We start from the raw sequence: 16,188 nt of genomic DNA on the forward strand, positions 1-16,188 counted from the left end.
AGTACTGAAATAGATTTACTATTCTCTTCCTAGTGATGCTTTTTCTTTCAACCAGCTATTTCAAAGCCAAAATTACAAGTGGCAGAACTTCCAGAAGAAAAGTCAAGATGCCAGTTAGAAAAAATACCTTTCCTGATAATAAGTAAAGGTATCAGTTTTTTGGTTTGTTTGGTTGTTGGGTTTTTTTTGCTATTTTTTCCCCCCAGAATTGGCAAAATGGATTATTTCTTGGACTAAAAGGGCAAAAGACACCATTGTACTAGAGTCCATGCAACCAGCTCAGAGAAAGCAAGTATCCAAAGACAGTCAGAAAATGAGCATGTTTCTAATCAGAATCAGAATTTCACTTTGACTCCGAGTTGGTGGTGGGAAGTATTATAGAAAAGATAGAGCAGATACTTGGAAAAGAATAGGTGTAACACTGTATAGAAAAGCTAACGTGGTAATCAAAACATTTTTCTTCCAATTCCTCCCTGTAGACAAATAATATTTGAGATTTGCAACAACAACTTATTCGTGCTTGCTAGAAAACTGGGCAGACTTTCCTAGAAAGCTGAGGAATACTGACAACTTTGCTTGTAAATGCAATAAAACACAAAAAATAGAAACCTCAGAAGTAAAAATATTTTGTTCCACAGAACTCTACAGTATCAGTGACCTTTACAAGCATTAACTAATCAATCTTCAGGGACAGTGAATGTCGGCAGTCTTCGTATTTGCCATGCATGGTGTCGCAAGGGCCACACTTGCAAGATGTGTCCAGTAATTGCAGGTACCTGAACATTCAGGTTGAGATGCCTCATAGCTGATACTCCAATGACTTCTGTGGGAGTACACATTCGGTCTCAAAATCTTTGGGGGTGTATCAATTTAGGCACTCATAATTTGAAGGGCTTAACAAGTGGGCACTTTTACAAAAGTCTGAAGATGATTGCTCAAAAAAGATAGCAATTTGATAGAGGAGTCTAGATTACAAGTTGCGTATTCCTGGCTTTCAGCTTTATTACTAACCACTAGACAATTCTGAGCCCAGTACCTCCAAAACAGAATTGGTAAGTGACTTCCTACATCCTTTATTTGCACATTTTGTCTGCTATCCACAGTAGTCTCCTACGGACTTCTGGAGCTGCCAAAGCTCTGTATCTATGTTTTTTTATATAAGTACTTCTTAGATTCTGTAACAAATGCTAAACAGATCACATGAATCCCATTCAAGACAGGAAAAAAATGACATCCTATTTTAATTCAAATTTAACCCTTAGAACAGCCCCTAATATCCCACAGCATTTAGATATTTAATATGGGCTTCCCACTAACAACGCAGGTTGTTAATACTCCAGAACATCTGACATGGGTCTTCATTTTACATCAAATTTTGTCATACAGAATAAAAAGAGAATGTGATAGAACAGTATTTGCTAGCCTTGGCGTAAAAGAAAGTTACTGGCAGACTATATTAGCAATCTGAAAAAAAGACTGAAGATGACAGGTTAATTGGCCAGAAAAGGAGAAAAAAAAAAAATCTTAATAGACACACTTTACATGAAAACACGAATGCTATCTTTAAAATCCTTTATTTTTCCCCCAGATTAAAAAGTGTGTTATGATCCTTGCAAGTTCTCTTAGCTTTCCTTCAAACACTCCATTCAAAATGCTTGATATTTCTTAGGAAAAAAGAGATGGTGTTTGGTTACATGTTTGAATCCGGAAACGCAGATTCTGTTCTCAGTTCTGTCACAGTTCCTGTATGACTTTCAAAAGGTTGTTACCCTTAGGGTTTGGCTTCCTCATCTAAAAAGCAGCAAACAGGTTTCACCTCCATCATGTTCGATGATACTCCTTAACATTTGTAACACATTTTGAAGTTTTTGCCCTAACTATCTTGTTTTCCAAAACAGACCTTTGTACTGACTCATGAACAACCACCAAATTCGGCATAGCTAAAAGTACAAATGGTTAACCCTAATGCTAATTAGGTTTCAAATAAATTAAGGAACTATATCAAATATCTTCACTCAAACACAAGCTGAAAAAAAAAAAGAAAATAATCTATGTCAAATGTAAATTATCTGTAATTTGCAATACTAAAAAGAAACCTCCTTCTCAAATATAATCGCTTATTTATATCAAAGAGAATAAGAATGCAGGAGTGTCACCACAGTTTAGAAGTTTAAAATATCACAATCGTCCAATTTTCCACAATGAAGATAATGCAACTAAGTCAAATCAGACACTGTATAGTATCTATATATATAGCCCACATTAGACACTATAGCCAAACAAAAAGTCTTCTAGTCCACTGACACAACTAAACCATAAATTAATATTGCATCATGTCCTATTAACATATTCATCTTGCATCATAATCTCCAGAAAGAAAAACATACTGGCTATTTAGTAAATAAAGATTGCTTTTCAAATCACACAGTATTTCCTTTGGTCTTGCAGCTGTGGTAACTGTGCTATAAAAAAGTATACACTAAGAAACCTTGAATCTTAGTATTCATGCATTAAATTCATGCTAGAAAGAAGTCTGCAACAGTAAAAATAATTCCATACATCAGCTGTCTTGTATCTATACCAGTGTTGTACAAACCATATTTAAGGTATGTTGAAGAGTTATTTTCCTAATTCTTCCTGCCAAACTAGAATTTCATCATTTGGGGAATTAGAAAACCCATCCTTAAGAGTTTCCTTTAACTGCAGAATATACTTTCAAGGCAATTTATAATTCAACATCTATTAGAAGACCTTAGAGGAGATATTTGCCTCGACCACCTGCTACACATCAAAATACCCTGTCCAGATATGAATATTGGCATATGTTGAATTAATGCATTTTTTCCTAATGAATAAAGATCTCAAATAAAAACAAAATTGTGTGCAACACCCCAGAATCATAGGAAGTACCTGATGGAGACACAGGGGCAGTATCTTTGAATCCATCTGCTCAACCTCTTCACGAAGCAAAGAGAAAAGAGACTGCAATGTTTGTTTTCGTTCTTTTTGGTGAAAGTTTTCATTTGCTTCAACAGCACCTTCAGCATACACAGAATCTGTAATAAGAGTATTTTCCTCCTTGATTGGTGTGGTTCTCACTGTAGGAATTCCTTTAAAAAGAACAAGTACTTAGGTTATGATTCAAAAAATACGTCAAGTTGCTTTTTTAGGAAATTTCAATACAAAAGCTATGAATAAAAACCTAGTATCTTAAATAGCATCCCTGCAAGTAAGTAAAATACTGGTCTTGTCAAAATTAATTGTGATAGGTCAGTCTCAATGCCAGCTCACCTACCTGAAAAATCACAGTAACATACATCAGGTATTTTTGTACACTTCTAACTGGGACCTGACTTCAACTTGGGGCAAAAAACCCCCACCTAGTCTAAACTGTTCTACACAGTTTATTAATAAAGAAACCAGGATGACCTAAAATAAAAAGTGTTGTGACTGGTGTTACAGTTTCAGCTAAAAAAATCAATACTTAGATCCAAGCAGACAAACTTCTATGTTAAGACTGAGTTGTAATACAGCAGAGAGAGAAAGCAGGGTTGTTTGCAACACAGTTTTGCTCAAAAAGGGCAAAAAGAAGGTAGGCAAGGAGAGTGTAAATGAGGTTCTCTGTCTCTTCACTCCTGCCAAGGACCTTGTACAGGGAGATGTCCCAGTGAAGGAAGGAACAACAATTCATCCTGTTCTTCAGATGATAACACAGTGGCTCCTCATGGTGACGACAGGATCTTAAAGGATAGAAATAAGCAGACAATGACAGTGGGGGATTCTATTGTGGGGGACAGATGTCCAGGGGGACTGTCCTGCTGAGTGAAAAGGAAGACCCTCCCTAGACAGTTGGATAGTTTATTTGAGAGTCCAGGGAATGAAGCCATTAGTGGTGATCTACGTTGGTAACAATGACACAAGGATGTGTGCTCCAAATTTAGCCTCCAGAACTTTTTGTTAGGCAGAAAACTAGGTTCTCCATGGTACATTCCCTGGCAGTCCACTGTTGCCTGTCTCCAATTTTACAGAAGTCAAAAAGTCAGACATGCAGGTGGAGGACTGGCAACATATATGAAGGATAATGTAAAACATAACAGTATAAAAATATTACAGGAAAAAATTTATGGATGCAAATCCCACATTTTATTGTTAGAAATGCAATATTTGTAGTATATTGCTGATGATGACTATGATAGTTATCACGAAATGTTAAATGAGATTAGGGAAGAAGTGTAGAGCGGGCAGTAGCAGCGGGAGAAATCAACTACCCATATACAGGATGGACCAGTTTCTCACAAAGATCAGAGAATAAAAGCAATAAATGATGGCCTGCTATAACACACAGTCTTATGAGTAAGCAGAAAACCACAGCTTATTCCACCAATTAATGAACTTTTTTTCCATAAAACAACACTGAATTTGATACATTTGCATAGGACTGAACTTTTAAAAAATAATCCCATAATTTTTTAAAAGAACTTAAAGAATTTGGCCACTGAAATGTGCACAACAAACTTTTATAAACCCAACTTATGATGAGTATGTTATTCTTCCCCAGCTACACCCATTTTCTGAAAATCATGTTATCATTTAAAAGCAGGACAGGTGGGGGCACTGTTTCAAGTAACCATCACACTTTCACTGTGGCTTGGGCATTCAGCATATTTCAGACCCCCTTGTATTCATCGCAACTAAAACCCTATAGCAATGATTCAGGTTTAAGATTTAGGGCTTAAGAAAGGCATTAGCTTGTCCACTGAAGGCTCCACTGTTCTAGTTCTGGTTATTTCAAACTCTTCATTAAGTAAACTATCCAGGTCAGGAGTACTAATAATCTCTGTGGTTGGCTATTTTCACAGGGCTTACTGCCAGACAAAATATGGGTGTAACTTAACATTGCTTTTTCAATATTAATGCGTGTCTCTGCTTTTCCAGTATTTATTTGGGCTTGCTGTGGGCCAAAAACAACAAGAGACATAACTGGATGCAAGATACAAGCCAGGAAGTACTTTCAGAGATGGAATTAAGTCTTTAAAAATATAGCTTTCTGTTCAGCACATGATCATGAAACCAGAAAAGAGGGTCCACATGTTCTGGCAAACCTTCTCTCCCAGGAAAAAAAAAAAAGTAATTTCAAACTGCACTTTATTAAGCAGTTAATAATCACATGTCATATCAAAACATGAACATTGACTGAAATGTTCAATAGCAACTATCATGAAACCCCTTCATTTTAATGTTATTGTGGCACTGTTGCTAACACATAGTTTATAAACCGCATCTTATTCCTACATGTAGTTGAGCTGTCACTCACTTGGAATCAAATTATTGCCCTCAAATTACTCCCCTGATTCTGAAGCAAGGCCTTACAGCCATTCAGATTAATTCTACCTTGTTCTATTTTAAACACAAGACAATATTTGTGCCTTAGTAGCACTATAACCAAGTACTTTTCTTGAGGCAGTAACATTTAGTAATGCTATTTCATCATAAAGGTGTTATGGGCTAAGATCCCTATTTATTATTTTTTTTTCTCCATGTTCTTGAAAAGGGCACACAGCACTGCTTTTTCCTAGAATCAATCAATCTTACATATATTTCTGATATTTTAAGAAACAAGGATTAAGTTTTTTCACTTTGCAAAGCATTGATATTTACTCCATACATTGACATTTGGTTCCATACTAGAATGGAACCAAAGCCTTTATGAAAATAAATGTGAAAAAACACAAAAGATATCAACTCTCCAATGGCCAGAGCACTCACTAGGAATGTGGCAGAGAGCTGGGTTCAAATTTCTGCTCTGCCAGACTCACAGAGGTTTCAACTTACATCTTCTACGCCCTGTTGGGTGTGCCAATGTTTCCTAAGACATGGGGAGAAGAAAACTTTCTCAAAATGTCCCTAAGAGTTCATAGAAGCACCCCCATGTTTGCAAAAAGATCCAATTTTGACAGACCATGTGAAGAAAAATGACAAACACGTTTTTCAAAATGTCTAACCTTTTTTTTGTTTTGTCAGTACTGCAAGTATATGAAATTGAGTTGCTTTTGCCACCTACCTAAGAATGAGTCAGAGGTGCAAGTATAAGGCATTTGCTATGAAAATAAAATTATGGATATTGTCCCCTGTTTTTTAATTGAATTTTAATTTTCACATTCAGTAGCATTAGCTTAAGCCACCAGTAACAGAAGTTTCTAGTACCGAAAACATATGGTAATCTCTTTAAAAAAACATTCTTTGGTACTCAATACCAGAAAGCTGGTTCAGATTGATTAATTCAAGAACTATTAAAATAAAAAAAATTTAAAAATAAAAAAAAGACCAGCAAGTATTTAAAAAATATTTCATTTTTAAGAGAAGATATTTTAAGACAGGAGTGTTGGCAGTAAAGATATAACTCTAACTGAGCAAGCTCAAAATCTTCTTTAGTGTGGCAAAGAACACTAAGTAAAATAACATTGCTTGAATTTTCATATAATTTGGCTAGTTTATATTCATATATTTCATTTGCTGCAACACCAAATCCATCCCAACCACTTCACTTTCTTCCCCCACCTTCAAGCTGCTTCAAGCAAGAAGTTGAATAATTTACAGGAAAAGCATATGTTGCAGAATTTAGCTTGGGGAAAAATGATTAAGTGCAAGTTACCATGCTATACTATATTAAGGAATTACACTGTGATTTTACAGTATTATGTTACTAGTTATGACAGGACTGATCTTTTCAAAAAAGATGAAATTATTTTCAAAGAACAGGGATGATTTGAAGTCCACATTTTACAGAAATACATTGAAGCAGATGACACTTCATGAATTACTATCTCTACTGCACTGAAGTTAGTACAATTCATTGCAAGGAATCCAAGTATGAATAATCACCAAAGTTTAAATTTGTCAATTTAAATTTACATCACTTCTTTGATCACCAGTGTCCTCCTTAAACAGATATAATCATAATCTATTCAAAACTATCAGTAGTATACAAAAAGAATGCGAGATAAATTTGGGATCTGGAAGCTATAGACTCCTCAATTCACTCCAATACATCTACTGCAGCATCAAGACAGCTAAAAGGAGGTGCTTCTTCAAAAAATGCATAGGTGAAATCTTGGAACTACTTGCTCCAGGACACTGAAATGGACTCAAAATTTAACTGCAAGTCAGGTGACAAATTCACTGTAAGCTATTACAGTCTATCAATTCCCACTTGGGGAAGTACTGAATGGATAATTGCTGATGGCAAGGAGAACACATGAACAAATCACTACCTCTTTGCCTTGTCGTTATACTCTTACCTACCCATCCTCTATTGGCCACTGTCGGGAAAGATATTGAACTAGGTGACTCTTCAACCAGATAGTGATTCTTAACCTTGCATACCAGTCTACCGACTGTAGGAGCTAGGATAATTCTAGCTCCAACACATTCCAAGCATATACAGAAACATCATAATCAAATACTTATAACTGTTTATGCTTTATAAGCAAATATTTAGAGGGTTTCAAATACATTGCAAGTGCGAGTACCCGCTCTTTCTTCTAAAGTAAACACATATTTCCAGAGCAGAAGATCGGCTTCTCTAGTGATCACCAATCTTCTGCTGAGCAAGTGCCAAATAAATAAGCAAAATGTAGTTTTCCATATTCCAGGCTCATTGCTTTAGTCACTAGCAAGAGAAGGAATATGAACAACATGCTTTTTAAGTCACATGTCATCTTTTCCAGAATGGCAACATTTAACAGCTACCCTAACAGGTTTGCTTATAGGGAAAGAGAAGAAGATTCATAAATCTCTTCTTTAGCTATGAATCAAAGTAACTCATCCATGATTTCTCAATAGTTAAAAATAAAAATTAAAAAAATTACCATAATACATGCCATGCAAGTATTTAGTTTGTGATTCCAGCTTACTTGTGTGGTGCTCTGTTTTCACCCATTCAGGGATCTTCCACTCTGCTTTGATTATTCTATCCTTTAATCTCTGAGTTGGTATAAAGGTAAAAAAGCTAGTTTGGTTCTTTTATGTAGTGGGATACTCAGGAATTGTTTAAAATAGCTGGTGTTAAAAATTAAATGGAAGATTCTCACTAAAATAAAGACATTTGCAACATGAAGAAATTGTGACACAGTCACTACATTGTGTGAAAACAGGAGAACCATCATGTTAGAATATCTAAAAAGCTAAATGTAAATTATCCCATAATCCATGGGAAATATAATGTAATTTTATATTTTGATCTTCCTTCTACAACAGTTAAGGTTCTTTATTAATAAAGCAGTAAGAGTTTGTTCATAGGAATTCAACAAAACTCTTAAGAGTTTTGCAGGCAGGACGTTAACTGTTGTGGTTTTTTATGTCTCTAGATTTTCCATGAAATTTTCTATATTTCAGATTTCTGCTTTTTGCCTAAAAAACTGCCATCTACTGTGCACAGCTCCTTTTGTGGTACTTCTGCATCAGTTGATTGCATTTATCAACAAGAATATAAATGAACAGAGAGAGAATACAAGCAAAGTTTAACTGTCAGTGTTTGGGTGAATTTCTCCTTTTCTTCCTCTCACTGTGCTTCAGATACCTCTGTCCACATGTCTGTATCACATTTCATCAACTTGTTTGTTGTTATTCCCGTCATACAGATGACTGGTTCTCAATTACTTCTGCTGATCTCTTTATTTAATTAAGTATTTTTTTCTATTTTTAAACATTAAATCTACAGTTGAAATATATACTTAATGACTTTCTGCATCATTTAATGAGAACTTGTTCTCCCTATAATGACAGATTTCAGGATCCTCTTATCTCTACTAGAAAATAAAATTTTTCTCTTCTAGATTTTGCCTATACGTACAAGATACGGAACGCAAGACTTCCTTGCTTTCCCTTCTTTACCTATTTTATAATCCTTTAAGATCATCATCAGTTTTCAAATTAGGCCATAAAAGACTTGCCATTTAGCAGAAAAATTGTATTTTAAAATTATCTATTTTAAGTAGCCAAATTCCCCATCTTCTCAGTCTTTAGATGAAAAAAAATGCATGAAAAAAAAAAGGAGGCATGATTCAGTTGTTCCAAGTAACTTCCAAAGATATCTATGTGATGAAACACACTCATTTTAATTAATATATTTGCAGCACTATGACACATAAGCTTTATGATTTACGGCAAAAACCTAATATAAGAACACAATGTGTTGACACAAGCAAATCCTAGTCATTCAAAAAGGGAAGAAGCATCTCAAATAAGAACATGTAATAAACATGTACATTTTCTTTATCCAATTCATATCCAAAAGATCTAAAGGAGCAGTAACATCAAAAATTGGTAGAAACACATTTTTGAACAGTTCATTACCCAAAACGCACATCCTTGGATTACCTATTAAGCTTTGAAAAATGTAAATAAAATTTGACAACAGCAGGCCAGGATCAAGCTATTTGGTACCCATGCCAAGATTTCAAATCTTGACACTGGATCAAGACACCAAAATCTTGCACTCAGGCACAATGTTCAAATGAACAAAACCATATTGCCTGAATTTCTGGCTATTCTGATTTGGAAGTCAGCCCAATTTCCATACTGAAACTCTGCACCTCCCTCCACTCGTGCTTCCTTGATATGTTGCATTTGCTACATAGCCAATGTTTAAATACAGAAGGTGAAAACATCTGGAGTTGAACCTGATTTAGGACTTAACAGTTCTGAAAAAAAACCCAACCCTACACCTTTAATGAAATTTTAAAAATAATTAGTATGACAGCTAAAATATATCTTTCTCATGGGTTCACAGATGAGAACTACAGTACTATTATTTTAAGTAAACAGAACAAAAACATTTTTATAAAGTACCTTTAGATTTTTTACTGGAGCTTCTTTTGCTTCTTGGACTTCTTTTTCCACCTGGCAGTTTTTCTGTAATAGGCTTCTCCTCCAGCTGGGGGTCCATATGGACATTTGCAGACCTCCTCTCAGTCTCACTTTCCTTACAGGTTGGGGTACAGTCTCCACTGTTCATATTCTCATTATTATTGATGTTGTCCTGCTCACCTTTATCCTGTTGTCCCATAGCAATGCTACTACTGGTCAGAACCTCATTCCCATCGTTATCAAGTTGATTTTCATTTTCATCAGCTGAAGAAACCAAATGAGATACCAAACTTTCCACCCTATAGTCAGCAGGAAGACTGTCCTTCGAGTCTATCTGTAGATCATTTGATGGAAATTCTCTGTCATCCATTAGAGCGTTACTTGTTGAACCACTTAATCTCCCGCCAAATATTTTTATACCTAAAATATAAAACCAGGAGAAGCAGTTATAATATGTATATTATAATGGATAAATAACCTTGTACTTAATGCCAGCCAATAAAGAATCCCATTAGCCAAGTGATGTAGTTTAAAAGTATGGGGAAATTCTTTCAAACAGTAATCCACCACCCCATTGTAAGTCTTAAAGTTTTTTGTATGTAGATACGCTTTGCTACCTATAAACTTGTATCTTTATCCAACTATAATTGGTTCCAGTTACCTGACCAATAGCACCGCTGATCTTTACAGCAGTGCTCACAGTGTTGCAGCTGAGGAAATGAGAAAAACAAAAAGATAAACAGAAACCACCCCCACCACCCCCCTTTAAATCTATGGCTAAACCAAAAGCATTCTTGTCACATAAGATCATAGTTTGCCCGAAATAAAAATAAACCAGGGAGGAATGAAAGCAGAACAACTTTTAATTCTGTCAGTGATGGTATCACATCAAACATACAGATAGATTAACTCTATTACAAGAATTAGAGGCAAGTAGAACATGTTTATTGACTCAGATTGTCACTTTATTTTCAAGAAAACGTTCAATGTGTCCTCAGTATACACAGAAGCAGATGGTTTGTTAAGAAAACAACCTAATCCCCCACCTACCCTCAGCAGGGGTCAATTTTCCCTTTTTGTGAACATGCAACTCTAATCAATGCTGCAATTAGATGCATATTCGCAGGAAAAAAAGGGTAACTCTTACCAGCAGTTACACAGTACTTACACAGCACTGTTATTGTATCAGTTCCTCTCTTTAGCTTTTAGAAGCATGGCAATACTGATGGTTTAACATAGCAATTATACAGATGAAATATAGCTCCATTATGTACAACTCACTAGATTTAGTTCACATATTTTAAATAGTGAAGCCAACAATCAGCAAGCACTCTTGTATTACAGAAGAGCTTAGACAAGCCTCCTACAGCAGCTTCCTTCCTATCCTTTCCTTTAAATGAAAAGGCATTTTAGGAAAACTGTCTTCACCAGGGTTTCTTCAGTTTTATGTCCTGGTATATACAACTGAAATAACTGAAATACACACTTGCTAAATATGCAAGATAATGTTTCATTTTACTTGCTAGAAGAAATCAAATTGCAGAAAAATGGAAAAAATGTCTTAGAGAATAAGTATGTTTTCCTTTATACACAGAAACATACTTGTGTTAAAGATTACTAAAAAGATTTTCCCAAAATTACCCCTCCACAACCTTTTTGATTGCTAAAAGAACTTGGGGGGCGGGGGGGAGAGGGGGGAAATCACTCCTGTCTTAGAGAAGGACAAGAAGGAGGATTCATGGAGCTACAGGCTGCTCAGCCTCACCTCAATCCCTGGAAGGTTATACAGCAAGTAATCCTAGAAACCATTTTCAAACATACGAAGGACAAGAAGGTCATCAAGAGTAGTCAGCCTGGATTTATGATGGGTAAATAGTGCTTAACCAACTTGATAGGCTTTTACAAAGAGGCGACTGGCTCGGCAGAGGAGGGGAGAACAATGGATGCTGTTTACCTTGACTTTGGTAAGGCTTTTGACACTGTTTCCAATAACATCCTCACAGACAAGCATACAAAGTACAGGTAAGATAAATAGACAGTGAGGAGTTCCAGGGAAGCATGCAGAAGGTGACAAGCCACCACCAGCTGGGCAACACAAAAGCAAAAGTCAACATCAACTAGGACAACTCCATCTCTGCTTCCAGCCTGAAGAACTTGTTAACCATTTCCAGCCATACTAGTCTACCAAAAAATACTGTCTATCCTATAACATATAAACTGCACCAGGGGAGGTTTTGACTGGACATTGGGAAGCATTTCTTTACCAAGAGGGTCATCAAACACTGGAACAGGCTTCCTAGAGATGTGGTCAACGCCCCAAGCCTGTCAGTGTTTAAGAAGCATTTGGACAATGCCTTTAATAACATGCTTTAACTTCTGGCCAGCCCTGAATTGGTCAGGCAGTTGGACTAGATGATTGTTGTAGGTCCCTTCCAACTGAAATATTCTATTTTATTCTAGAAGAATAATGAATTGTACACTAGAGACACAAGTTGTATTTTCCTTTAGCAACCAAATAAGAGACTGCCTTTCCTTGAGCACCAGAAAGACAAAGAAGGAAACTCTAGAGGAGATACGTATCTGGAGAATGCATCTGTTCATTACGAGGACGCTCCTTTATCAAGCCCTTTTCTCTCAAGAGTTAAACACGAAATGAAAGGTTAAAAGGAGGACAGAACTTTAATCAGACCAGAAAGAATCAGAACGAGAAGATATTCTTTACAGACACCCACATTATAGTTATGTTGATTTATTGATGATAACTGTTCTAAAGCATTAAAAAAAAAAAATCCCAAACACCATATGAAACTTGAAAGATTCACTTCTTACTCTTCTTAGCACATGAAATAACTACTGCTGCCCTCCCCAGCTCATAGATTAAATGATATATCAAACAAAAGAAGTTGAAGTAAATTGCCCAAAGCCAACGAGGAATTAGTTTTAACAGCAATAATTAAATATCAGGCTGTCCTACCACCACACTCTTGCTTCTATCAGTAGACAACAGTTTATCCTTTCAACAGCTATCACAGGGAACAGAAACATGAATGCATTTGAACAAGGTGTTTCCTATTAGATTGTGCAAAATGAGGAAAAGATGCTTTTGACAAGTGACATTTTCTATAGAGGAAGCTAACATTTTGATAAAAAAATATTTAACTCGTTTCCTTTTAACATATGGTTAAAACGATAGTCCCTCTCCAGCTGAGAGGCTGGAGAGCTTCTGCAGCTGGCACAGATCAACATTTCTTGGTTTATTGTTTGAAACTCAGTATTTCTCCAAATAAAAGTAGCCCTGAAAATCTATTCCTTTCTACAACCCTTACAACTCCTTAGAGAATGAAAAACCAGAAAGAGCTAATTCAAAGAATTATGAACAGTCTTGGCCTTGATCTTTTAAAAGGATTTTTTTTCCCCCAGACGAAACTTTTTTACCTTACTGCTTTTCAATGTTGCTATCTGCTATTCCTTTTGACTTTACCAAGGCACCAGGCAGATACCAAAGTGAAGCTAAATCCTATGAGAATAAACTTTAGCTCTGTCTAAAAACACAAGCAGAAACACTTACTTACTTGTAAAAAAAAATGGAATTAAAACCACTTTTGAGTTGAACTATATTTAACAGACCATTAACATGCAGTTACTGTATTTACTGTTTTGCCATTGAAATGAATTGTACATATAAACACCATGCTAAGAAAAAATGTTTCTTTCTTCCTAGGCACACCTTTCCTCCCTTCACTGGTTGCCCAAAATTGAAATAAAAGCTAACACTGAGAACTGTGCTGATCTCTGTTAAAAGGTGCTAATGAATGAAAGCGCTTCAGTTCCAGTTGCCACACAGATTCATGCAATTGGCATATATAATCATGGTGATTATAGCACAAATCAAAAACAAGATGGAAAATATTGCAAGTGGCTAAAAGACAAAGTCTGCATTGAAGAAATTAGTTGTATGTTTGTTTGCTTTAGGACAAACGGTATGTACATTACAGAAATACCATGGTACTCATGTCTATTTTAGGTCAATTTCAAAAAGCCCATGCTCTTCAGTGTTCTCTTTCATGTACTTCATATAACTTCATATAATTTCAACAACTTTTTCAGGCTCTGTATATACACAAAAATGAGCAGCTTTCTTCCATCTATCCTTACTAAGGAAACATAACCTTAAATACAGTTGTTTGGTTTGTATTCTGAAAAAAAGGGAGAAACTGGGATCCTTCCTGACCTGGCACAGACAAAATTTGAAGAGGGCATTAAAAAAACCAAGCCAAAACCACAAACAAATAACACCCACCCCACACCCCCCCACCAAACCCTCATACTAACACAGCTCCTCTATCCTGGAAAGCTGGTGGGTTTTGTGAATGTTTATTGAATATATAGCGTAGTATTTCATTTACTGATCCCGGAAGTATCTTACAGAACAGATCAAGATCATAACACCATATCTGCTGGCAAAAGGTTAAAAATGTTCTAACATTCAAAAAGTTTATGGCAAATCATTTTTTGTTCCATTTGACTGCATCCATATAGCTCCTCTGCCAAAGACACTGTTTTCCCTCTCTTATTCTCATGCCACTTAATTATTCTATGTTAATTAGGGAGATTTAAGTCTTAATTCTTTGAAAGTCAGTTTCCCCATTATATCACCTATATTGCTCTATTCAAATTGAATGGGCGTTTCAGATTGGTTCCCAGTGTCACTTCTATTCAATCTTTTAATTAACTTTCATGATAAAAAACAATAGCTATATAAAATCTGCAGTTAGAGGCAGTCATAAGTATTTTTGAGGATTTAATTCAAAATTAATTGTAGAAATAAGTGCTCCAAAAGGAATAACATGAAATTCACTAAGACAAACAGAACACACCGTATCTTTAGAATAAATGAAGCACATCTATATGAAATAGGGATTAACGCGTCGTTCTATTCTGATGAAAAGCATCTCAAAGGGATACCAAACAGAAGAATGACCATGAGTCCAAATGTTTTTTTCTCCCGAGATACAATACAGCAAGTGTTACAGGCACATGAGAATTCATTATGTCCTACCAGACACTAATAAATTACAGATGTGTATTTTTGTTTTGTGCACAATCTATACAAAACAAGATGTACACAAATAAGAGAACCCAGATCATAGTGAGGGAAGAGTTTTAGAGAGGAAGGGACAGCACTATACATGGTAACAGTTATGCATCATAGAAAAGGTTGCCATATAAACAACCAAACAGGCTGTCTAGAGATGTTGTAGAATCCTCATCCTTTTAAAGAGGAAATTAAGCAAGTCTCAGGTTTAAGGAGAAGTAAAAAATAGATAGTACCTAGGATTAAGGGAATTTAATTTTCTTTATTGTTGGATGGTTTTTGTCTTTTTCTTTAAATACAAGCAGCATCTTGAGTCCTAGAGAAAACAAAATTCACACTGATTCTGTGAAAACGAAACAGGATTTTTATTAAACCATTATCTTTACAGAGTTGGTGCTTCTACCACTAGAACAGAAAAGGAAAGTGGTAGAAACACTGAAATTTAAAGAATGACTAAACCTAATCCATATATTCCTTAAAAAGAATAAATCTGTTGATTTTTCTCATAGCTGGTGTAAAGATAGTAACATTTAATGTGACCTTGTAATGTATCTCATTTCATATTGATAAATAATCTTCTACAAATTAATACAATCCAACGTGAAAACTATCTTAGCCCGACAAAAATCAAAATATATACTGCAAATTCTTATTATTGCACATTAATTTCCGCATACAAGGCGGAACGTTGATCTCATTTTATGAACAATTACATTTACTACCAAAACGAAGATGCAGCAATGCAGGGGAAACTCTAGATAACAGAGTAGCTACATGGCACTATCTAAAAACTACATACAACATACCATTACGAGTTCATTAGCTTGAAAGAAAAAGGACAATGCCTACTATGCTGTTACAGAGGCTAATAAACAAAAAGCCCATATGTTCTTTTGAGAAGTGCAAGTGCAATTTCTCTACAACTGTTTGCTTCTTCTGCTGATATGGAAGCCAAGATACACCTAAAGAAACCTGGAATATTACCACCAGATTGCTTCAGAGTGCCCTTGCCTCACCACAGCCAAAAAAAAAAACAAACACAGAGAAAAGTGCTAGTTGTTGAAGACGTACTTGAGCATCACAAAATTTGCTGCAAAAGGAAAGAGACAGCAGATAAAGACAGTAGGCAATTAATTTAGCTATAACCATCTCACAAAGCCAGACCACTTCCAGCTAGCAGAATTCTGCTCTGCATTGTGTTTTATGTGCAACACTTAATGGATGGA

The 16,188-nt window shown here is 35.6% G+C and overlaps 1 protein-coding gene across 1 annotated transcript in view; it reads right to left on the minus strand.

Annotated features, from left to right (window-relative positions):
- CNST (consortin, connexin sorting protein) overlaps positions 1-10,252 on the minus strand; it is a 34,085-nt gene extending 23,833 nt beyond the window's left edge. The window contains exons 1-2 of the mRNA XM_059834779.1: positions 9,850-10,252; positions 2,911-3,110 (exon numbers count right to left, since the gene is read on the minus strand). Coding sequence (XP_059690762.1) covers positions 2,911-3,110; positions 9,850-10,237 — 588 coding nt within the window. The 5' untranslated portion in view covers positions 10,238-10,252. The remainder of the gene's footprint in view (positions 1-2,910; positions 3,111-9,849) is intronic.
- Positions 10,253-16,188: the final 5,936 nt, after the last annotated feature.

Source organism: Gavia stellata, chromosome 2 (assembly GCF_030936135.1).
Source record: "Gavia stellata isolate bGavSte3 chromosome 2, bGavSte3.hap2, whole genome shotgun sequence".
Classification (NCBI taxonomy): Eukaryota; Metazoa; Chordata; class Aves; order Gaviiformes; family Gaviidae; genus Gavia; species Gavia stellata.